The sequence below is a fragment of the Haliotis cracherodii genome, unplaced genomic scaffold (genome assembly GCF_022045235.1).
Source record: "Haliotis cracherodii isolate W230 unplaced genomic scaffold, xgHalCrac1.p SCAF_1, whole genome shotgun sequence".
In the NCBI taxonomy this organism is placed as follows: domain Eukaryota; kingdom Metazoa; phylum Mollusca; class Gastropoda; order Lepetellida; family Haliotidae; genus Haliotis; species Haliotis cracherodii.
In genome coordinates, this window is record NW_027266264.1 from 56453444 (window position 1) to 56478181 (window position 24738).

The 24738-nt window shown below is 39.2% G+C and overlaps 1 protein-coding gene across 1 annotated transcript in view; it reads left to right on the forward strand.

The window, feature by feature from the left end:
- LOC139456360 (mucin-2-like) overlaps positions 1–24738 on the forward strand; it is an 83576-nt gene that overhangs the window by 8308 nt on the left and 50530 nt on the right. Inside the window, exons 2-5 of the mRNA XM_071238016.1 lie at positions 7050–7565; positions 8407–8742; positions 9770–10105; positions 10811–11075. Coding sequence (XP_071094117.1) covers positions 7050–7565; positions 8407–8742; positions 9770–10105; positions 10811–11075 — 1453 coding nt within the window. The remainder of the gene's footprint in view (positions 1–7049; positions 7566–8406; positions 8743–9769; positions 10106–10810; positions 11076–24738) is intronic.

The window sequence follows — 24738 nt, forward strand, 5'->3', positions numbered from 1 at the left end:
AGACGTGACTGAAACGACAGGGTGTAAAATATCCACAAAACTGTGTGGCCATTATTATCCTTCATTGAGAACTGCCCATTTATGTTCATTTTTGACATACAAAAGTCAAATATGCTGCGATAAACGCTCATATCGAGAATTTAGGAGCCTCCACACTGAGTGTATGTGAGTGTTTGTGAGACCTTGAGAGACAGAAATTATCTAATCGGAGATTGTTTATATACCAAATTGATCTTGTTTATTGATCCCTAGTGCTGGCTTCTTGTCACAGTCTATTCAAATGAATCTGATGACAGCCATTTATGGCTTGCCCTTTTGTTTAACACTGATATCTTTGCACAGAGCATGGCAGGATGTAATATTTCTAAATATATTAGAATGCAACAGGTTCGAAAAATGTATAAAAATCCTGCACCTTTACCCTTCTTAGGCAACAACAAATTCCTTCAAATTCTGAAATGATCAAGTAGATTTGTTAACTTGTTTGTTTCCAGAGTGGAAAAGGTTCACATCCAAAGTGGCACAGATCAATCAACTGCAGGCCGTGGAACCTGAAAAACAGCATCATTCCAACACCAACAGTTGAACAAATCCAGTGTTACTTATGAAACATAGGTGCAACATTTGTCATAATTGTTGAGCCCCAAACATGGCAAAAAGCTGCCGAAAGTGAAGACAGAGCGTGGATAATTCCACAAGCGCAAGAACTGGAGTGTGGATGTTGTCGGACATATCTCCCCATCCATCAATGCACAGGTAAAAGTTCCTTTACATCTGTCACTTAACACTCTCTTCCATCACACCTGGGGTACGCTTACAGGAACATGTGCTAACCTTCGTGTTCCTCTTGTACAGGTGAAAATACATTAAAATATTATTCAAAACCTTCTAATGCTGACATTTTTCACTTTTTTTGGTGAAAATTGGACAGATGCATTGATACCATCAAGCCTAAGGAGTTCAGTGTATACCAGTTGGCATGTATTACATGAACTTGAATCATAAATGTTCAGAAACTGCAGACTGATTCAATTCAGTGTAAGAATTAACCATGGAGGTCAAGGGCATCCTTATGACAATTCTACATTAGGATGTCCGACATTCAAATACTTAAGCTGCCAACCACACCGCCTCGGTGCTCTAGTTGATAGAACGTTTGACCAAAGTGCAAAAAGTCAGTGGTTCAATCCCCTGGCTGCGTCATACCACAAGGTGTTTAAAGATGATACTTGTTGTTACCCTGCCTGGCACTTGGCAATAAGGGACAAAACAAGGACTGGTGGGTTTGGAGTATACTGTGTCTGAGTAGGGTACCAATGTTAAACTGAAGCATGGTATCTCAGTGGGCAAGCGCTTAAAAATTTGGCATTAGTCCAGACTAGTACAAGCAGCCATACACACATGTGTATGTGTCAAAGAATATCTATTCCTGACGTGAAAATGTTCCTTTGTACTAATTTTCTCTAGGGGAATTATTGCCATGGAGAGTTTTTTAAATTTGAATTTTTTTTCACAATTCATTTACACTGGCAATATTTGTACTGGAACTAATTCCATGTGAAACTGATGTAAGTGCAATAATCTTGAATGTGGCATTAAACCCCACTTACCTCAGCTCAAGGACACCGTACCACCCTCCCAACACAGATGTCGTTGCAGGTAGAAGACACTGTCAGGATTGAATTTCATCTACGGTTTTATATACATTATTTTGCAGCTAGGTTTAAAATGGTATTCATCTAAATATCTGCAAGTTGTATTATACACTGCATACAATGGAGGTCACAGGGGTAGTCTAATGGTTAAAGTGCTCACTTGTCATGCTGAAGCCTGGGGTCGATTCCCCATATGGTTACAATGTGCGAAGCCCATTTCGGAGTCCCCTGCTGATATATTAGTGGAATAATGCATAAAACCACCTAAAACCATACTCACTCATGAATGAATGAGTGAGTAAGTTTGGTTAATGCTGCTTTGAACAATAGTTTATTACAGCAGAGCATGTCAGGTTTTTAATTCACCCATTTCTTTGAGTTTATCATTATCAACCAGTTCACAGGGTGAGTTATCAATAGATCCATCCAGGGAATATTATGTTTCCTTTAGGCATCAAAGAAATGACTTGCAGACATACCGGTGTAAGCTGCCAAAATCTAACCTAAACTGAATATTTGTATATGATAAAGGTTTTTCCAATTGACTGTTTGGACTCTTAAATTGTAAACTGTTTACATTGCAGGCTCGATCAGCTATATAAAGCATGCACTGGTGAAACCTATTATTGAAATATGCAACCTTATATTTATGTCTTCATGCACAAAGTGCATGTCCCCAAAATTTAAATTTGTGTCTGACTAACCCTTACTTGTCCACACAACATCAATCTTTGAACACACTCGATTTCTCTAAGTTTTATATTCCATACTGTATCACTAATACCTACGTTGTGTTAGGTTCATGATATATAACACAGTCATTGGAGATCTGGGATTTTACTTATTTAAATGAGTTATGCATCTGTATTTCAACTTTGATAAACTTATGCGACCAGAGTACAACCTGGTTCAGTCTGGGGCAACTAGCTTTTCACGTCAACATTCACCAGGTGCCGGTTGAATCAAGATCCTAAATCAAGCCCTGCGTTGAAAACAGTAACAAGAATTCTCATCTGGATAAATTTGTCCTCTATTTTAAATACTTCGGTCGGGCAGCCTACCGGTAGTGGTTAAAGCGTTCGCTCGTTACGCCGAAGACCGGGGTTCGATTCCAGACATGGGCACAATGTTTGAAGCCCATTTCTGGTGTCTCCTGTCGTGATATTGCTGGAACATTGCTAAAAGCAGCATAAAACCATACTCACTCACTCACTCACATAAATACTTCTACTGTACTGAGACTTAACTATGACTTTGATCAATTAATGTTTAAAATGATAAACTTTTTTACGCCATTTGGAGGTGTTATCTTTTCACTATAAACACAGAGCAGAAGGGCTCATAAATATGAATTTAAAGTTACATGTATTATATTAGGTAGGGAGCTTTAGGCTCCAGTCAATCAGATCTTTATAAAACAAAAATTGTGTAAGTCCCCATGGTAATCATATGTATTTGAAATATATTCTTTCTGAATTCTCCCGGTGGCATCCCATTTGACAGAACAAGTGAGTCAATGAAGGTGTGATATTTTCAATTTAGGCTTTATGTTAAAAACAGTAAATATCTGTTTATTAACAAGTTAGAATTTTAAAAATTATTGCAGGCATAAGAAATACTATCTATCTTTTGAAGGTTTTTCTGCAACATAAGAATTGAAATATGTTGTAAAGGATATTCTATGATACAAAGAGTAAATCACTTTGATAAAGGAATTTTGAAAGATACAAAAAACATCCCTAAACATGTGGAATCTCCCATGTTGCCATGATGTGGTGGCGGTTTGGCAGGTTGATGTATCAGCAGTGAAAGAAGTGACTTGTCATATTTGTGTTATATATGGTGGCTCAACAGACCATCATCATTCACACAGTGTAGTCATTGCATATCAATATAGAATATTCATTCCTTTCTGACACAGTGACACAACCCTTTCTGACACAGTGACACAACCCTTTCTGACACAGTGATACAACCCTTTCTGACACAGTGATACAACCCTTTCTGACACAGTGATACAATCCTTTCTGACACAGTGACACAACCCTTTCTGACACAGTGACACAACCCTTTCTGACACAGTGACACAACCCTTTCTGACACAGTGATACAACCCTTTCTGACACAGTGACACAACCCTTTCTGACACAGTGACACAAGCCTTTCTGACACAGTGACACAACCCTTTCTGACACAGTGTGTGAGACACACTGAAATCCAATGTTTATCCTCAGGTTTTACCCTCCACAATAATGTGTTGATTAACTGGTTGTCCCGTAAGACATGTGTTTTGGGACCCATGAAGATCTGGGGTAGAATAGGTCTTCAGCAACCCATGCTTGCCTAAAAGGCGACAATGTTTGTCGTAAGAGGCAACTGATGGGATTGCTGACTTAGTTGATGCATGTCATTGTATCCCAGTCAATGCTCATGATGTCAATCACTGGATTGTGTGATAATGTACAGATGGCCGCCATTTAGATGAAATAGTGCTGAGTTAAACAACAAACAAACAAGCAAAACATGTGTTGTGGAAATGTGTACCAGTAACTGTAGCTCCTTCTTTCAAAGAAAAATATTTTGTGCTGTGAAGCAGCGACTAAACCATATCCTGTGTCACAAATATCCTGTCTCCCCCAAGAATATTGAATGAGTGGTCCCTGAGGCTTATCATAACTAAACCAAGAAACAAGTATACACTTGAACATTAGAATTGAAAAAAAAATTACACTTCCTTATCAAAATGTTACTGCAAACACTGCAAATGGAACATCAGAAACACAGCTATAATACCTGTATCAAATACATCACCATCTAATACCCATTTCTTCTCTTCTTTTTTTCATATTCAGTAACCTTCAAACATGGGTCAACATTTTCTTATTTAGGGATTATCTGTCCCCATTAATTACTGGTAATTTTTAAAATCTCAAAACTAAATTATTTTTTACTTTTCCTTCTTCAACGATGATGTCAGGATGAAGAGAGTAAACACACAGATTGCATCTTTCTTTATCTTCTAACTGGGTAATACTAACAACAAATGACTATGGGACATTTATGGAATAACCTCCTCACACTGTTAGGATGAAGAGAGTAAACACTCAGATTGCATCTTTCCTTATCTTCTAACTGGGTAATACTAACAACAAATAACTATGGGACATTTATGGAATAACCTCCTCACACTGTAAAGGATGAAGAGAGTAAACACACAGATTGCATCTTTCCTTATCTTCTAACTGGGTAATACTAACAACAAATAACTATGGGACATTTATGGAATAACCTCCTCACACTGTAAAGGATGAAGAGAGTAAACACACGGATTGCATCTTTCTTCATCTTCTAACTGGGTAATACTAACAACAAATAACTATGAGACATTTATGGAATAACCTCCTCACACTGTAAAGGATGAAGAGAGTAAACACTCGGATTGCATCTTTCTTTATCTTCTAACTGGGTAATACTAACAACAAATAACTATGGGACATTTATGGAATAACCTCCTCACACTGTAAAGGATGAAGAGAGTAAACACACGGATTGCATCTTTCTTCATCTTCTAACTGGGTAATACTAACAACAAATGACTATGGGACATTTATGGAATAACCTACTCACACTCATTTAACATCAAGAACTAGAATGTTGAAGTCCCTCACAAAGGACTACTAACCAAATAAAAACATGAAGACAGGTAAGCTGTTCTTGTTTATAGATGTAAGCTCTCCTAATTATCCTTCTTCAAAGGGGATGTCACAGTTTAAAGAGTTAACTAAGGTGTGTAGGGCCGATAAGTTGTGGGCTGAAGCAATTTGAAGAATGCACCCAGCTTTGAAATCAGAATGGGTTGTCAGCTACAGTTTGTTTACTCATTGTTAGTTTTCATTTTCTGGCTTAGGAACAAACATACCTAAGATGAGTTTTTCCTCCTTTGCAATTCTCACACTGTATAACTTTTAATGGGCATAGGAGGCCAATGTTTAAAGGCCTGAACAAAGAAATACAAGTGCAAATACATTTTTTTTTTCATTTTGGGGTTGTTTTATTTTTTTGAAGACATAAGCACCTAAAGAGTTAAGGAAAATGTTGTAATACTTTTACACTTTGTAAAATGTGTAACGGTTTGCTGAAACCTGTTTTGAAAGGTATTTCATTGGAATCATTTGTTTGAACAAGTCGATTTCATCTTCTTAACTCTTAAAAAAATTAGGTGAAATGGATTTTTTATGTGCAAACCAACAAAGTCATTGATATCAATTATAATGACTATAGGGTAAGTTAAGGGTAACGAAATAACTGATTTGCTTTGACAAACTTTGCACTTAAAACACATCCATCTGTGTATACTTCTCACAAGAAGTTCATGAAAACCCGATTTTTTCATTTACTATAGTTAATCGGCCATGACAGATTTACTATAGTAATATGCAACAATCGGGTATTCTTTAACTTCTGTTGAGTAGTATATTTTACCCTGCACCTGCTATCAGCCTTCATGCAGATGCAGTATGCCGCACCCTATGGGGTGTCAGGTAGCCTAGTGGTTAAAGCATTCGTTCGTCACGCAGAAGACCCGGGTTCGATTCCCGACATGGGTTCAATGTGTGAAGCCCGTTTCTGGTATCCCCCGTCGTGATATTGCTGGAATATTGCTAAAAGCGGCGTAAAATCATACTCACTCACTCACTCATTTCTGGTGTCCCCCACTGTGATATTGCTTGAATATTGCTAAAAGCGGCATAAAACCATACTCACTTACTCACTGCAGCACCCTGTAGTTTGAGTGAGTGAGGCAGTTGGGAGTAAGGCAACTTTTAACAGTATTACAATTATCCCTGTGTTGTGTCTTCAGATGCTTAACATTCATAGTTTTCTCGCTAATCACACAAACTACTGTAAAATATCATTTTCACTTATAAAAGACTACTTAACTTAAAAACAAGCTATCATCTGAGTATTCTAAAGTCTGAGAAGCAACCGCGAGAAACAGGGGCATCCGAAAACATACATGATCCGACAAAACATTGTGATGTGTCAGCTCAGTGTAGGATGAATGTTTAGACCCAAGTGATGCACATCATAGAGTTTTACCCCTTTGTGAAACCCAAGAGCATGGGTATGATCCTGACACAAAGGGACATATAGTAAACTATGGTTTTAACGAAATGAAAGGGACCCCTACTTTTAGTTTGTTATAACCGTAGTTCATTATAAGGATATATAATGTATATATACACAAATGGCTGGGACCAAAAAATATGTTTGTTATATATGTCAGTTCCTTATAAGCATGTTTGTTTTTAATGTATGCGGAGAAATTGAGAATCAGAAAGGGCCATTGAATTGTAAGCTGTGGACAAAGTTCAATGACGCCAATCTGGACAGCTCAGTCTGACAGTGTCACCTCCTAGAATCACTACAACCAGTCTGACAGTGTCACCTCCTAGGATCACTACAACCAGTCTGACAGTGTCACCTCCTTGGATCACTACAACTAGTCTGACAGTGTCACCTCCTAGGATCACTACAACCAGCCTGACAGTGTCACCTCCTTGGATCACTACAACCAGTCAGACAGTGTCACCTCTTAGGATCACTACAACCAGCCTGACAGTGTCACCTCCTTGGATCACTACAACTAGTCTGACAGTGTCACCTCCTAGGATCACTACAACCAGTCTGACAGTGTCACCTCCTTGGATCACTACAACCAGTCAGACAGTGTCACCTCCTAGGATCACTACAACCAGTCTGACAGTGTCACCTCCTAGAATCACTACAACTAGTCTGACAGTGTCACCTCCTAGAATCACTACAACCAGCCTGACAGTGTCACCTCCTTGGATCAGTACAACCAGTCTGACAGTGTCACCTCCTAGAATCACTACAACCAGTCAGACAGTGTCACCTCCTTGGATCACTACAACCAGTCTGACAGTGTCACCTCCTAGAATCACTACAACCAGTCTGACAGTGTCACCTCCTAGAATCACTACAACCAGTCAGACAGTGTCACCTCCTAGGATCACTACAACCAGTCTGACAGTGTCACCTCCTTGGATGACTACAACCAGTCTGACAGTGTCACCTCCTAGGATCACTACAACCAGTCTGACAGTGTCACCTCCTAGAATCACTACAACCAGTCAGACAGTGTCACCTCCTAGGATCACTACAACCAGTCTGACAGTGTCACCTCCTAGAATCACTACAACCAGTCTGACAGTGTCACCTCCTTGGATCACTACAACCAGTCTGACAGTGTCACCTCCTAGGATCACTACAACCAGCCTGACAGTGTCACCTCCTAGGATCACTACAACCAGTCAGACAGTGTCACCTCCTAGAATCACTACAACCAGTCTGACAATGTCACCTCCTAGAATCACTACAACCAGCCTGACAGTGTCACCTCCTTGGATCACTACAACCAGTCTGACAGTGTCACCTCCTAGGATCACTACAACCAGTCTGACAGTGTCACCTCCTAGGATCACTACAACCAGTCAGACAGTGTCACTCCTAGGATCACTACAACTAGTCTGACAGTGTCACCTCCTAGGATCACTACAACCAGTCAGACAGTGTCACCTCCTAGAATCACTACAACCAGTCTGACAGTGTCACCTCCTAGGATCACTACAACTAGTCTGACAGTGTCACCTCCTAGGATCACTACAACCAGTCTGACAGTGTCACCTCCTTGGATCACTACAACTAGTCTGACAGTGTCACCTCCTAGGATCACTACAACCAGTCTGACAGTGTCACCTCCTTGGATCACTACAACCAGTCTGACAGTGTCACTCCTAGAATCACTACAACCAGTCTGACAGTGTCACCTCCTAGGATCACTACAACCAGTCTGACAGTGACAGCTCCTAGGATCACTACAACCAGTCTGACAGTGTCACCTCCTAGAATCACTACAACCAGTCAGACAGTGTCACCTCCTAGGATCACTACAACCAGTCTGACAGTGTCACCTCCTAGAATCACTACAACCAGTCTGACAGTGTCACTCCTAGAATCACTACAACCAGTCAGACAGTGTCACCTCCTAGGATCACTACAACCAGTCAGACAGTGTCACCTCCTAGAATCACTACAACCAGTCAGACAGTGTCACCTCCTAGGATCACTACAACTAGTCTGACAGTGTCACCTCCTTGGATCACTACAACCAGTCTGACAGTGTCACTCCTAGGATCACTACAACTAGTCTGACAGTGTCACCTCCTAGGATCACTACAACCAGTCAGACAGTGTCACCTCCTAGGATCACTACAACCAGTCTGACAGTGTCACCTCCTAGGATCACTACAACTAGTCTGACAGTGTCACCTCCTTGGATCACTACAACCAGTCTGACAGTGTCACTCCTAGGATCACTACAACTAGTCTGACAGTGTCACCTCCTAGGATCACTACAACCAGTCAGACAGTGTCACCTCCTAGGATCACTACAACCAGTCAGACAGTGTCACCTCCTAGAATCACTACAACCAGTCTGACAGTGTCACCTCCTAGGATCACTACAACTAGTCTGACAGTGTCACCTCCTTGGATCACTACAACCAGTCTGACAGTGTCACTCCTAGGATCACTACAACTAGTCTGACAGTGTCACCTCCTAGGATCACTACAACTAGTCTGACAGTGTCACCTCCTTGGATCACTACAACCAGTCTGACAGTGTCACCTCCTAGGATCACTACAACCAGCCTGACAGTGTCACCTCCTAGGATCACTACAACCAGTCAGACAGTGTCACCTCCTAGAATCACTACAACCAGTCTGACAATGTCACCTCCTAGAATCACTACAACCAGCCTGACAGTGTCACCTCCTTGGATCACTACAACCAGTCTGACAGTGTCACCTCCTAGGATCACTACAACCAGTCTGACAGTGTCACCTCCTAGGATCACTACAACCAGTCAGACAGTGTCACCTCCTAGAATCACTACAACCAGTCTGACAGTGTCACCTCCTAGGATCACTACAACTAGTCTGACAGTGTCACCTCCTAGGATCACTACAACCAGTCTGACAGTGTCACCTCCTAGGATCACTACAACCAGTCTGACAGTGTCACCTCCTAGAATCACTACAACCAGTCTGACAGTGTCACCTCCTTGGATCACTACAACCAGTGTGACAGTGTCACTCCTAGGATCACTACAACTAGTCTGACAGTGTCACCTCCTAGGATCACTACAACCAGTCAGACAGTGTCACCTCCTAGAATCACTACAACCAGTCTGACAGTGTCACCTCCTAGGATCACTGCAACCAGTCTGACAGTGTCACCTCCTAGGATCACTACAACCAGTCAGACAGTGTCACCTCCTAGAATCACTACAACCAGTCTGACAGTGTCACCTCCTTGGATCACTACAACCAGTCTGACAGTGTCACTCCTAGGATCACTACAACTAGTCTGACAGTGTCACCTCCTAGGATCACTACAACCAGTCTGACAGTGTCACCTCCTAGGATCACTACAACCAGTCAGACAGTGTCACCTCCTAGAATCACTACAACCAGTCTGACAGTGTCACCTCCTTGGATCACTACAACCAGTCTGACAGTGTCACCTCCTAGGATCACTACAACCAGTCAGACAGTGTCACCTCCTAGAATCACTACAACCAGTCTGACAGTGTCACCTCCTAGGATCACTACAACCAGTCTGACAGTGTCACCTCCTAGAATCACTACAACCAGTCTGACAGTGTCACCTCCTAGGATCACTACAACCAGTCAGACAGTGTCACCTCCTAGGATCACTACAACCAGTCAGACAGTGTCACCTCCTAGAATCACTACAACCAGTCTGACAGTGTCACCTCCTTGGATCACTACAACCAGTCTGACAGTGTCACCTCCTAGGATCACTACAACCAGTCAGACAGTGTCACCTCCTAGAATCACTACAACCAGTCTGACAGTGTCACTCCTAGGATCACTACAACTAGTCTGACAGTGTCACCTCCTAGGATCACTACAACCAGTCAGACAGTGTCACCTCCTAGAATCACTACAACCAGTCTGACAGTGTCACCTCCTAGGATCACTACAACCAGTCTGACAGTGTCACCTCCTTGGATCACTACAACTAGTCTGACAGTGTCACCTCCTAGGATCACTACAACCAGTCTGACAGTGTCACCTCCTTGGATCACTACAACCAGTCTGACAGTGTCACTCCTAGAATCACTACAACCAGTCTGACAGTGTCACCTCCTAGGATCACTACAACCAGTCTGACAGTGACAGCTCCTAGGATCACTACAACCAGTCTGACAGTGTCACCTCCTTGGATCACTACAACTAGTCTGACAGTGTCACCTCCTAGAATCACTACAACCAGTCAGACAGTGTCACCTCCTAGGATCACTACAACCAGTCAGACAGTGTCACCTCCTAGAATCACTACAACCAGTCAGACAGTGTCACCTCCTAGAATCACTACAACCAGTCTGACAGTGTCACTCCTAGAATCACTACAACCAGTCAGACAGTGTCACCTCCTAGGATCACTACAACCAGTCAGACAGTGTCACCTCCTAGGATCACTACAACCAGTCAGACAGTGTCACCTCCTAGGATCACTACAACTAGTCTAACAGTGTCACCTCCTTGGATCACTACAACCAGTCTGACAGTGTCACTTCCTAGGATCACTAAAACCAGTCTGACAGTGTCACCTCCTAGAATCACTACAACCAGTCTGACAGTGTCACCTCCTAGGATCACTACAACTAGTCTGACAGTGTCACCTCCTTGGATCACTACAACCAGTCTGACAGTGTCACCTCCTAGAATCACTACAACCAGTCTGACAGTGTCACCTCCTAGGATCACTACAACCAGTCTGACAGTGTCACCTCCTTGGATCACTACAACCAGTCTGACAGTGTCACCTCCTAGAATCACTACAACCAGTCTGACAGTGTCACCTCCTAGAATCACTACAACCAGTCTGACAGTGTCACCTCCTTGGATCAGTACAACCAGTCTGACAGTGTCACCTCCTAGGATCACTACAACCAGTCTGACACTCACTCACTCACTCACTCACTCACTCACTCACTGATCACTCACCCTGCCACCCACCCACCCACTCTCACTCACTCACTCACTCACTCACTCACTCACCAGTCCAGCCCCCCTGCTGCAATGCCACCCAGGCACCAACACTGACAGAGATTTCCCCTCAGGTGCCTACTGACTCCACAAGGCGCTGGTTGGTTATCTAAACACAACATGACAGTTTCCAAGGAGATACACCCACTCTACACCACTTCAAAATCACAGTTTATTTTACACACACAAAAACGCCACAAGAACATGACAGTAGAGTTGTATCTTTTTGCTATCACTTTCACGAGGGAATTATCGAAGCATCTCTGATTGTTCGTGCTACAAATGGTTTAGATAACTTTTGTGAGAAGAAGGCTGCGTGTAGGCTTTCAGGCCCCGAGTAAAGAAGGTATTTTGAGGTGTACCCTGTTTGATCTCAACCTTACTTACAAGGAAAGTGTGTTGTAGAAACAAGAGAAAAAACAGAACGGAATTTCCTACATTGAAATATTAGAATTAAACTTGTGTACCAGGTGCATTGAGCTTAAGTGCTCACATCAATGTCTGAATGTATTTTAAACACTTCATTGCGTCCAAGCTAAAATGTTGCTTTTTTCAGATATTGCATGTTGAATTGTTAAGCATGTAGGTAGTGTGATACTGTATTGATGTGTATGCAATAGACCATTACCATGACATCACACTATTGTTGTTGCAGTTGATTCTGAGCCAGATTCTGAACATGCATATCTTAAGTTTTGTTTTGTTTGTTTGGTGTTTAACGCCGCACTCAGCAATATTCCAGCTGTATGACAGCGGTCTGTAAATAATCAAGTCTGGACCAGACAATCCAGTGACTGTCATCATGAGCATGATCTACGCAGTTGGGATCGATGACATGCATCAAACCAAGTCAGTGAGCCTGACCACCCGATCCCATTAGTCGCCTCTAACGACAAGCATGGATTGCTAAAAAACAATTCTAACCAGGGATCTTCATGCAGTAAAACTGACTCAACTATAGGTGATTATGCAAAATTATAGAGAATTTATATCTGAACCATGACATGGTTTAAGTCCGAGAAATCACTCAAATCTGTTGATTCCAGAAGTAGAATCCACAGATTCTTATGATTTCTCTATTGCATACATTGGCCAGTTTGTATGCATATGCAAATACATGAATAGGTGCAAGACTGACATTAAGTCCCAGAAATAAAAATATCTTATGTACATATGTATATATGATAAAAAAATAAAATCCAAACGGAGCCCCCAAACAATGCTTAACTTCCTAGAGCTGAGGCAAACTAGACTTGCCCAATATATATATATATATATATATATATATATATATATATATATATATATATATATATATATAAATAAATATGCATATAATTAAAAAATAAAATCCAAATGGAGCCCAAACAATGCTTAACTTCCTAGAGCTGAGGCGAACTAGACTTGCCCCATCATTCCAGACTTGAGTTGGACATTTTTAATTTATTCTCTAGGCTCGGAGAGACAGACAAGGATGGTGCATGCAATGTATAAACTCAACTTGCATCTGCCATTTCCAGTGTCACCTTTACCTTGTTGTTTGCCAAACAGGTGATTAGATAGCACTTGATCTTGACTGTCCTAGTTGGTGCATGTCAATAGATATATATATATATATATATATATATATAATGCCTGGGCATTGTATGAAACATATTGTGGAGAACTAACAGACTTCAGGAGGCCATCCTCTCAACAATGGCGTGCTAGATGTATTTAGATATGCAGTTAAGTGGAAAGAAGGCATGCTCATCAGTCGAGGAAAACAGCTTGTAACTCATCTCTACATAGATTTTATCAAGAGGAAGAATTGTTAACGAGGAATTACCCCTATGCTTGTGTACTGGGAGTACTTGGTCAGGATGTAGTGCATCTATGTGCTCTATTTCAGGAATCATAACAATTGGTGGCGCTGCCAGACAACAGCTTGCTGCATGGTCAGACAAGGGTTTTTTATAATATAAGGGCTAGATTGACGCCATACAATTTTTTTCTTACAGTTTAAGAATATCCTTACAGGGTGGCAGTAGTTTTTAGGATTTTTAGGTAGTAATAAAATTAGGATTAGTCTGTGAAATTGAGGTGAGTAGTTGTGAAATCTTATTAGTCTATAAACTGTTTGAAAAAACTTTCCTTTTTTTCATGGAATTTGTGTTTTTCTGACCTGACCATCTCTGAATGTTGAGTGCAGTGTAGACTTGCACAAGTCTCTAAGGCAATAATTATTTGTTTAACTAATAATTTCTAATGATATAAATAATAAGAACAAGTTGTCGCTATGGACTTCCCTATTAGGAGGAGAGAATTACTAAATATCCATGGACCTATCTGTCAGAACAGCCTTGGAGCAAGGCTAAGTGAAGTGGTATATCCCTAGTGGAATCAAGAATGAGGCCTTAATTTTCCAGCAGCTTGTTGATTTGTCTTCTTTTCGAATAAGCAGTAAATGTTTATTTTATGCAAAGAAGATTATATTGTTGTTTCAAAATGTGAGTTTGAGTCCTTTTTTTCAGGACCATGTATATTGAGGCACGTGATGAGTCATGTGTATAGCTTCAGGCACCCACATCAAAATGAAACATCATTAAATATGTGAATCAAATCTGAAGACATACAAGTCTAAATGTGGCCTGTCACTGCAAAAGCATTAACTGTAATCAGTAATAACAATGAAAAAGGGCTTCCATCATTGCTAGAAGAATAAATATCCCCAACATAGAGGAAATCTGAGAGGCAGAAACAAGATATAAATGAATTTTCAAGACAGAAAGCTTATATAGAAATCAACAACGTAGACAGTGTTAAACCAACAGCCATCAACTCAACAGTTTTTGCTTTGATAAATATCTCGAATATATACATCACACAAAGGTAATACATTGATACAAATCCTGAAATACCATAGTAAGGCTTATCTTCACAGAAACATGGGCTTGTATGAAAATAATGATATCGTGTTCATTCTGAAAAGTTCCTAGCTTTCAATTTGTCTCTTTCACATCAAATGACATCAAAAGTAAAGTAAAAAGTATTGCACTTTTTAATGAGTGTTGTAAATACTAAGAATACTAGAAACCCTTTGATGCATGATATTAGTGAGATTTAGTTCAAGCTACAATGTATTAATTAAATGGGTTAAATGTGTGCCTCAATCATGCTCTATATGCTTTGGTGAAATCACAAATTTGTTGAATCATGAAAATGGCACGATGTGAATCAAACCTGCTACCTGACATATCTTGTAACCCACTGTCTTCCCACTGAGCCACAGAGGCAGGTGATGAAAACTTGTTCAGTTTTACGTGTCATGACTCCAACATGTCCATGCTGCACATGTTTTTTCTCTTGCATACTTTGATCGATTTGCTTTTATTCCGCGACATGCTGTATTGTTTCACTATGATGTAAATCAATGTTTTCTTATTTTTTCTGGTATTTCTTGATTTAGACAGTTCATAAGTTGGATAAGACATATCTCTTCAGTTTTGTTTGAAAATGTAAAACCTTTTCCCAAGCTTGCGGTTTTACAGTTTCAACTAAAATTGAGGAGGCATGTTTTATCCTGTACTAAAGTTGGGTTTTTCAAGAAATTAACGGAAGAATGTACCCATCTAAAAACATATAGCAATTTCAAATATTAAGTCTTTGAAAGGCATTTAGCAGTGATACATATAAGGAAGAGAATTTATGGATGTCAACTTCTTTATTAAGAGGAACACAACATTTTGGGGTATATGATTCATTCACCTGACGAAGGAGTAAGCATATACTCCGAAACGTTATGAGGAACACAACATTTCGAAGTATATGATTCATTCATTTGACGAAGGAGTAAGCATATACCCGAAACGCTATGAGGAACACAACATTTCGGCGTATATGATTCATTCACCTGACGAAGGAGTAAGCATATATTCTAAAACATTATGAGGAGCACAACATTTCGAAGTATATGATTCATTCACCTGACGAAGGAGTAAGCATATATTCTAAAACGTTATGAGGAACACAACATTTCGGAGTATATGATTCATTCACCTGAAGAAGGGGTAAGCATATACTCCAAAACATTATGAGGAACACAACATTTCGGCGTATATGATTCATTCACCTGACGAAGGAGTAAGCATATATTCTAAAACATTATGAGGAACACAACATTTCGAAGTATATGATTCATTCACCTGACGAAGGAGTAAGCATATATTCTAAAACGTTATGAGGAACACAACATTTCGAAGTATATGATTCATTCACCTCATGAAGGAATAAGCATATATATACATTCTAAAACGTTATGAGGAACACAACATTTCGAAGTATATGATTCATTCACCTGATGAAGGAGTAAGCATATACTCTGAAACATGTTCCTCATAAAAAAGAAGTTGACATCCATAAAATCGCTTCCTTATTTCAAATATTGTATCTTTTTTTCAATTGACCCCTGAGTCAGTTTTGGGCCATATATTCTGGCAAAATAAAACAAATTGAATTTTCTTGCCATAAAACCTTTAGTTAATTGTTATGCTACACAGTATGTCATAGGGCTTGGACGAGTCCAATTTTACTACTTGGGTACCCACGCCCGTAAAATGCGACCCTATCCGGGTACCCACTGTTGGTGTCAAGAGATAGGTACAAAAATGTCCGATTGGGAATAGTTTGACAGTAGCCGGGGCAGAATGTATTTAGATACATGTATAAAACGATGTGGTCATGTATACACTGAAGTTGATTGATGTTTTAGCTTTGTTCAAACATATAAAAGTCAGAAGGAATGTGGTTATAGTCATGGAGGTTAGGTGAAATGGGGTTTAACGTCGCGTCCAAGATTATTGCACTTATATAGCGACGTGCATGCACGTGTATGTGTGTGTGTGTGGCTGCTTGTACTAGTCCGGACTGATGCCAATTTATAGTGCTAGCACACTGAGATACCATGCCGCAGTTTAACATGAATACCCCACTCAGACACAGTATACTGTATACAGTATACTTTAGCCCCTTAATGCCGAGCGCCAGACAGGGTAACAACAAGTACCATTTTTTAACGTCTTTTGGTATGACGCGACTTGGGATCGAACCCAGGACCTTCTGCTCTCCGAGTGTACGCTCTACCATTAGACCATGGAGGCGGTCTGTATAGTCATGGAGAAATAAGAACATTAAAGACTTAAAATTGTCGTGTAACCATGTAGTTATATTGTGAATTTTTGTCATGAAACAATATATCACGTGACTAACCATGGGTCCCATTAGTCCTGTGGGTACCCGGGTCCTACTCAGTACCTACCCAACCCAAGTACCCATGTACCCGAGTTACCTGTCCCAGCCCTAGTATGTAAGTACCTACATGTATATGAACTGTTTCAGCAGAGTACCCAGAAATGGTGAAGTATTTAAAATGTGAATACCGTATTCGACGTAATATGCGCCCCGCTCTAATAAGCGCCCACGGCGATATTTGCAAATAGATTGACTCGTGAACAATCCCAATAAGCACCCTTTCCGATTGATCAATGTACACAATACTTATTTATTCGCGTATAATTCGCACTCGTGTTTTAAATGCCACCTTAATTATGGGCAATTAAATTCTGGAAAAATATATCTCTCGTATATAAACATTTCAGGCTGTCAGCATAAACCACGGAATTTATCTTTCAACTCTGTTTTTTTTCTACAAAATTATATTCTAATAAGAGCCCCCTTGTTCTAATTTTAAGAGCGCCCTGAGCGCTTATTACGTTGAATACGGTAGTTCCTATTGACCATTGATTATTGGGTTATAATGATATGACCAACAATAATACCAGTCACGTCAAAACGTGCACACTAAGACTATCAGTGGAAAAATTATTCAACCCATTTTTTTAAAACCACTTTTAACAGCCTTGTGTTTTTAAAGTGTTTTAGTCAATACCTATCCTTACACAAGAGAAAGAAATATAACATTTTTTTTAACAAACAACCATTGTTTTCTAACCTGAAGATGAAAGAAGCTCTCCATCTTAATATTCTTGAACCAATTTTAAGCTGACCCAAATGCTCTGCAGGAACGAAGACCCTTTGCCATAAAAACTCAAGGATATACTCTCACTAATGGTGAACATATCATGTTCTAATGGAACCTAGTCAAACACTCGCAGGAATGGCTTTCTTGTTTTGATACACTAAAAACACTTGTATTGTTACTCACGTCAGTGTGTTTGCAAAACTCCCAAAGTGCAAAGACCTATGAACACTTTGAAACACAAGTTTTATGTTACTATGTAATACTAGTTTCATGCACACAATTCCGAAATTGTCCCATTGGTATTGTTAAAGGCACGGAGGACATAAACTGGTAGATGTGTTTGCAGGAAGACAGCTTTTCAAAAGGTTTTCTCCCTTTGGTAGCCTCTCTGCTGCTGAGAGGTAAATATCAGAAACCATGGGAAATGAAAATAGCTGTCATTTTCAGAATTTGTCGACATCATGTGGTGTTTGATTCTGTGCATTGTGTCGTTACACCCTTTCTGTACAAGTAATGATAATAAACACCAAATGTCTTCAAACGCGTCTGACTGAGCAGGGCCTGTTTCAATGGTACAACTTAGATATGCTGTTTCATAATGAAGGTAATATTCAGGCTGCAGCTAATAATGATCCTACATGTTTCTCTTTTAAGTTTTTTAACAACCCTTAAGGTCTTTTTAGATTACTTGGCTTACATATATTTTTTTGTTGCAAGTATTTTTTAAATAAATATAAAATGTAATGGCAAAAAAGTACTTTTTTAAATGATCTATTGTCAAAGGATGAAATATAAAAAAGGTGTATTGAAAGGAACATGCTGCTTGGAGGGTATTCTTTGAAGGACAAGTCAAAGGGTTCAAATGACAAGTCAACGAGTTATTTTGCTACCAATATCAATCAAGGGAAGGGTTTTTTAAGAAAATTGGTTAAGAGGATCTGTGCAAAGACAAAAAAATGATTGGCAAATTTGTAAACCTGCAATTATTAAATTTGTCTTGTAAATAAATCAAGTTCCATCTGGTATATATTAGACTGAAATATACTCCCAGAAATATAGTTATCTTATTTCATTATGTATATATATCTACAAAATACAAATTAAAATACAAAAGGAGCCCAGAACAATGCTTAATTTCAGGTGAGAGTTGAGTCAATCTAGACTTGCCCTATCATTCTAGACTTGAGTTGGATTCATTTTTTATTTATTCTCTAGGTTCTTGGAGACAGACTAAGTATATATAAACACAGATTATCAAAGTACAGGGTATGATGAGGGTCCTTGCTCCTAGGTTTTCTTTTGAAGTTTAAATACATACTTGGTCAAGTCCAAAACTTGCAAGAGTAACAAAGGAATAAGGCTAGTTGTTTAAATTGTCTGATACTTCACATTTCTCTAAATTTAAAATTTAAAATTCACAGAGGGGAAAGAGGGCCCTTTTCTTATCTTGTCCTTTGGAGTAGTCATGATCAAGTCAATAGTCTCTAACCCGTGAAGATCTGGGATAGAATAGGTCTTCAGCAACCCATGCTTGCCATAAAATATGACTATGCTTGTCGTAAGATTCGACTAATGGGATTTGGTGGTAAGACTTGCTGACTTGGTTGATGCATGTCAAATTATCCCAATTGCGGGGATCGATGCTCATGATGTCAATCACTGGATTGTCTGGTCCATAATTGATTATTTACAGACTGCTGTCATATAGTCATATAGCTGGTATATTGCGGAGTGCGGCGTTAAACAACAAACAAACAATATTCTCTAACCTTGTAGAGGGAATATAGGAGAGGGAACACGGGTGGGACGACAGAGGTGGGACCTGCAGTGCGGACTTCATGTGTTTGATTCCCACTAATAATACACATTTCTGTCAAGAGGTTCGGTCATTGCCAAGTGGTGTTTAACTTGTGAGTGAGTGAGTGAGTGAGTGAGTGAGTGAGAGAGTTGGGTTTAACGTCGCTTTTAACAGTATTCCAGTTATATCACAGTGTGATATCACACCGGGGTTCGAACCCACGATCATAGGTTTCTAGCGTGCCCAAGGGACGCAACTCTGCACAGCGCCTTAGACTGGTGTTTAACTAACAATACAGTTTTCCAGTAGTTAATTCATAGATAAAGACAAAGGAGCCATGAATTAATGAGTATTTCCAGGTTGGTGTGATGCTTTAAACCATGAGTTAATTTGACAGGGTAGTCAGAACAAACGACTCCTACACATCTACATCCTCTTTACATGATTTATACACACAACACTACAAGGAACACCTGTTAAAAAAGAAATCTTGTAACGTCAACTTAAATTCCCTAATGAGCTCAATTTTTGCATAATTCACCAATTAACAACAAATTTGATGACTAAAACATTTTTGTGCTCTCTAACTCAAGCAAAATGTCGACATTTTCATGCATATATCCATCTGGTTCTCTGACAGCGAAAGTGTGGGTACCAGATGTGCTTACAGACAATGTGAAAGCAAAACCCACTTTTGATCTTCAGTAATAATGGCCTCCTCAGGGAGAGGTAAAAGAATGTTAATTCGGATTCCTTCTTAATTTGGAATTTATAGGTTAATCATTTAAATAGATTACACATTTACTGTTGCATCTCTTAATTTGTTGTATGGACAAAATGCATGTGGAAAATGCTTTAATCTCACAAAAACATTGATGTAGGGTGAACTTATTAAAAGTGTAAATGAATATCAAGAACATACTTGTGGTTACATTATAAGCAACTATAAACATTTTTCCATCTTGAAAAAATTATAGATAATATAATCCATGCATACAATAACAGAAGAATTAGATTTCATTGAAGTGAAATACTTTCTTGTATAATAGGCATTATCTCACATCAACTACTTCAGGTTATTGGGCGGCCGGGTAGCCTAGTGGTTAAAGCGTTCACTCATCATGCCGAAGAGCCGGGTTCGATTCCCGACATGGGTACAATGTGTGAAGCCCATTTCTGGTGTCCCCCGCCGTGATATTGCTTGAATATTGCTAAAAGCGGCGTAAAACCATACTCACTCACTCACCTCAGGTTATTGATGTATTACAATAACAGAACAATTAGATTTGATTGAAGAGAAGTACTTCAAAAATATAATAGACATATTTATGTAAACTGATATCGTCTAACCACATAATATTTATACAGTGTTGGACATCCAAACATTCATCAGATAAGGTGTTGTCTGTAGTTTCCTCTCAAGCTCTCCCCACTTAACATTGGCTGCAGCTAAGTACATTCAACAAACAGGCTGTGGATTGCTCAGTAGCAGTAAGTGTCCACTTCAGTTTTCTTGGCAAGGTAGGTGAGAGGAGCCTCTCTCTAAAAAACACACAACACACCTGTGTTTCTGCAGACACCTTATCGCCCATAGTAGATTTGTCACATGCCAGAAACTGATACAACTATGTCTGCTATGTTCTTGTTATTGCATCAGAGCTGGCGTCGGTATAGCTGCTGTCCTCAGAGCTGTGACACTTTCTAATTCTATATTATAGTAGGCTTGATTAATGTAATGAAATGTTTTAAAGAAAACAATTTGTTCCAGAAAATTATTGTTTCAACTGTTTTCCCTGCTACTCCTTGTATATGTATGAAGCAGAGACTGGAAATATATTTTGTCTATGTCAAACTATTCATACTTATAAACCTATCACTGTGTTACTCTCTATTGCATTAGGTTTCTGACAGCCTCAGGTAAATCTAGTAACCAGCTCATCTTCCAGACCTAGGTTTTGAAATGGGTGAATTCTAAATCTACTTTGAGGTTTTACATTTCCATTGTAATACCCTGTTTTACAATTAACACTTTATAAACTTGCCTCTTCATGTGAACACAACTGTGTTTGATGATTGGTTAAAAGTAAAAAAAAATATTTGCATGAAAATTCCTTGAAGTGAATCGAACCTGCAACCTCAAATATCATGTTAAGTTTTGTAACACACTGTTTTCCCACTGAGCTACCGAGGCAGGTGATGAAAAGTTGTTCAATTTATCCTGTCATTACTCCAGCTAGTCCATGCTGCTCGTGCATGGTTTTTATCTCGCACGCTATGAGCAAATTCCTTTTATACTGTGATACCCTGTATTGTTTTAATATAAGGTATATATATATGTTTTCTAATTGTTTCTGGCATTTAGACGGTTCATAAGTTAGATAAAGCACCCGTCAGTTTAGGTTGAAAATGTAAAACCGTGAGCTATATTGTCTGCTTGATAGGAAATATATGCTGTTTGTCACTTTGATACAGACAGCCCTCCTCCAAGTCCTTCCCTCATTGACAACTTGTATAATATCATTGGTATTATGTTGCTTTGGTGAAAAGATTGATGTCAGTTTTGAATGATCTTGACAGCAAAGAAGAAATCTTTATATTAACATGTTGCATTATTGAACTTGAACTTAAAGTTAAGGTTTGCTAAAAAAATATGGCCTTAAGAACAATGTCTTATTTTGTGATACCTTATACATGACAAATATTTGTATATATATCTGGGATCACTTTCTATAAGAAACTGTAGACCAGATTGTCTACCAGATATATACACCTACTGTATGCCAATCTGATGCAAATCAGTTTGTTTTCTCACCTTCAACATTTATATAATTTCAGTGGCATTTAATTTTGTGTGTGAAAAGATTGATATAAATTTTCAGACAATGAATAAATCAAAGTCGGTTATCTTTTTACTTATGTAGATATATATTTCCGTCACAATAGACACAACAGATTGAGGCTGGAAAGAGCACAGCTATAGTCGGAAATGAAAGGAATTCACACAAAGGTTATTTATTTGGATAGAAAACAACGCTGGCACAGTTCAGTGGCAGTGTTTTTTGACAAAAAGATTGTAAATACACCGCAGCTTTAATTCATACTCAGGTGTGCCAGGCTTTCATTCTGCCGACATCATTAACCAATCATAAACCAGAGCAAGTGTTTTCTCTGATCGTGATTATTTAACAAACTCCAAGATAAATCACGGACCGGCAACGCTGAGTGTATGGAGGGTTTTCTTCCCAAGAATAACACAGCCGCACATCAAAGCTAAGAGATGGACGCAATATCTGACATAAACTTGGTGTTAGGGCAACAAACATGGTGGCTCTGGCATGTGCTGAAGTCTGGCCAAGATCCTCTCTGGACCCTACGGCCCCATTTCCTTCCCAGGGGGCAATACTAGAGATGGTCTCAGCCAGGAATGATGAAGCTGCCAAAATATATACTTTGTAATACACAGGTTGTTGGAGGGAAATATGTTGCACAAACTCGTGATGCACGGAAGGTTGGCCTTGTTTAGGTTTCTGTTGTCTTGTACACACAGGGTTATTCTTGCAGGTCATTGCCGGCCACACAGAGCCATAGCTTCGGAACAGGTAGTTCGGTGGTTCTGGAAATTGTCATCCTGGAAGAGTGTTACTGTATTTTTAACCCATCTGTTTATCAGACAGAGGCACTGCTATTCTGTAGACTAATGAATCTGGGGCTCTAGGTGTAGGACCGCACTGAGATTGGTAAATGTGCTGGAAATTCTATATAAGGTCACTGGTTATATCTGCACTGGTTAATACACGAAATGGTATTTGTTCTTTGTTTGTTACCTTTCTTCAGTTTGGTATTATGTTCCTGTGTATTTTATGAAAGAAAAAGTATCCTTTAAATAGATATATTGTATAAAGGACATGTTGTATATAAAGGGTATGTTGTATAGAGGATATGCAGTATATAGATGATATGCAGTATAGAAAATATACTGTATCTATATATATAGATTATATGTTATATAGAGGATGTGTTATATAGAGGAGTGAGTGAGTGAGTGAGTGAGTATGGTTTTACGCCGCTTTTAGCAATATTCAAGCAATATCACGGCGGGGGACACCAGAAATGGGCTTCACACATTGTACCCATGTCGGGAATCGAACCTGGGTCTTCGGCGTGACGAGCGAACGCTTAAACCACTAGGCTACCCGACTGCCCCTTATATAGAGGATATATTATATAGAGGATATGTTATATAGAGGATATGCAGTATAGAGGATATGTTGTATAGGGGATATGTTGTACAGAGGATATGCAGTATTGATGATATGCAGAATACAGGATATGTTATATAGTGGATATATTATATGGAGGATGTGTTATATAGAGGATGTGTTATATAGAGGATATTTTGTATAGAGGATATGCAGTTTAGAAGATATGCAGTATTGATGATATGCAGTATAGAAGATATGCAGTACTGATGATATGCAGCATAGAGGATATGTTATATAGTGGATATATTATATAGAGTATATGTAGTATAGAGGATATGTTGTATAGAAGATATGCAGTATAGATTATTTGCAGTATAGAGGATATGTTGTATAGAGGATATGTTATTTAGAGGATATGGTGTATAGTTGATATGCAGTATAGAGGATATGTTATGTAGAGGATATGTTATATAGAGGATATGCAGTATAGAGGATATGTTGTATAGAGGATATGCTGGATAGAGGATATGTTATTTAGAGGATATGGTGTATAGTGGATATGCAGTATAGAGGATATGTTATGTAGAGGATATGTTATATAGAGGATATGCAGTATAGAGGATATGTTGTATAGAGGATATGCAGTATAGAGGATATGTTATAAAGAGGATGCTCTATATATAGAATATGTTGTATGGAGGAAATGCAGTATAGTGGATTGGCTGTATAAAGGATATGTTGTATAGAGGATATGCTGTATTGAGGATAGGTTGTATAGAGGATATGCTGTATTGAGGATATGTTGTATAGAGTATATGCTGTATTGAGGATATGCTGTACAGAAGGCACAGTTGTGCAGGTATATCAGGGAGGCAAATTTTGAAAAAATAATTGTTCTATATT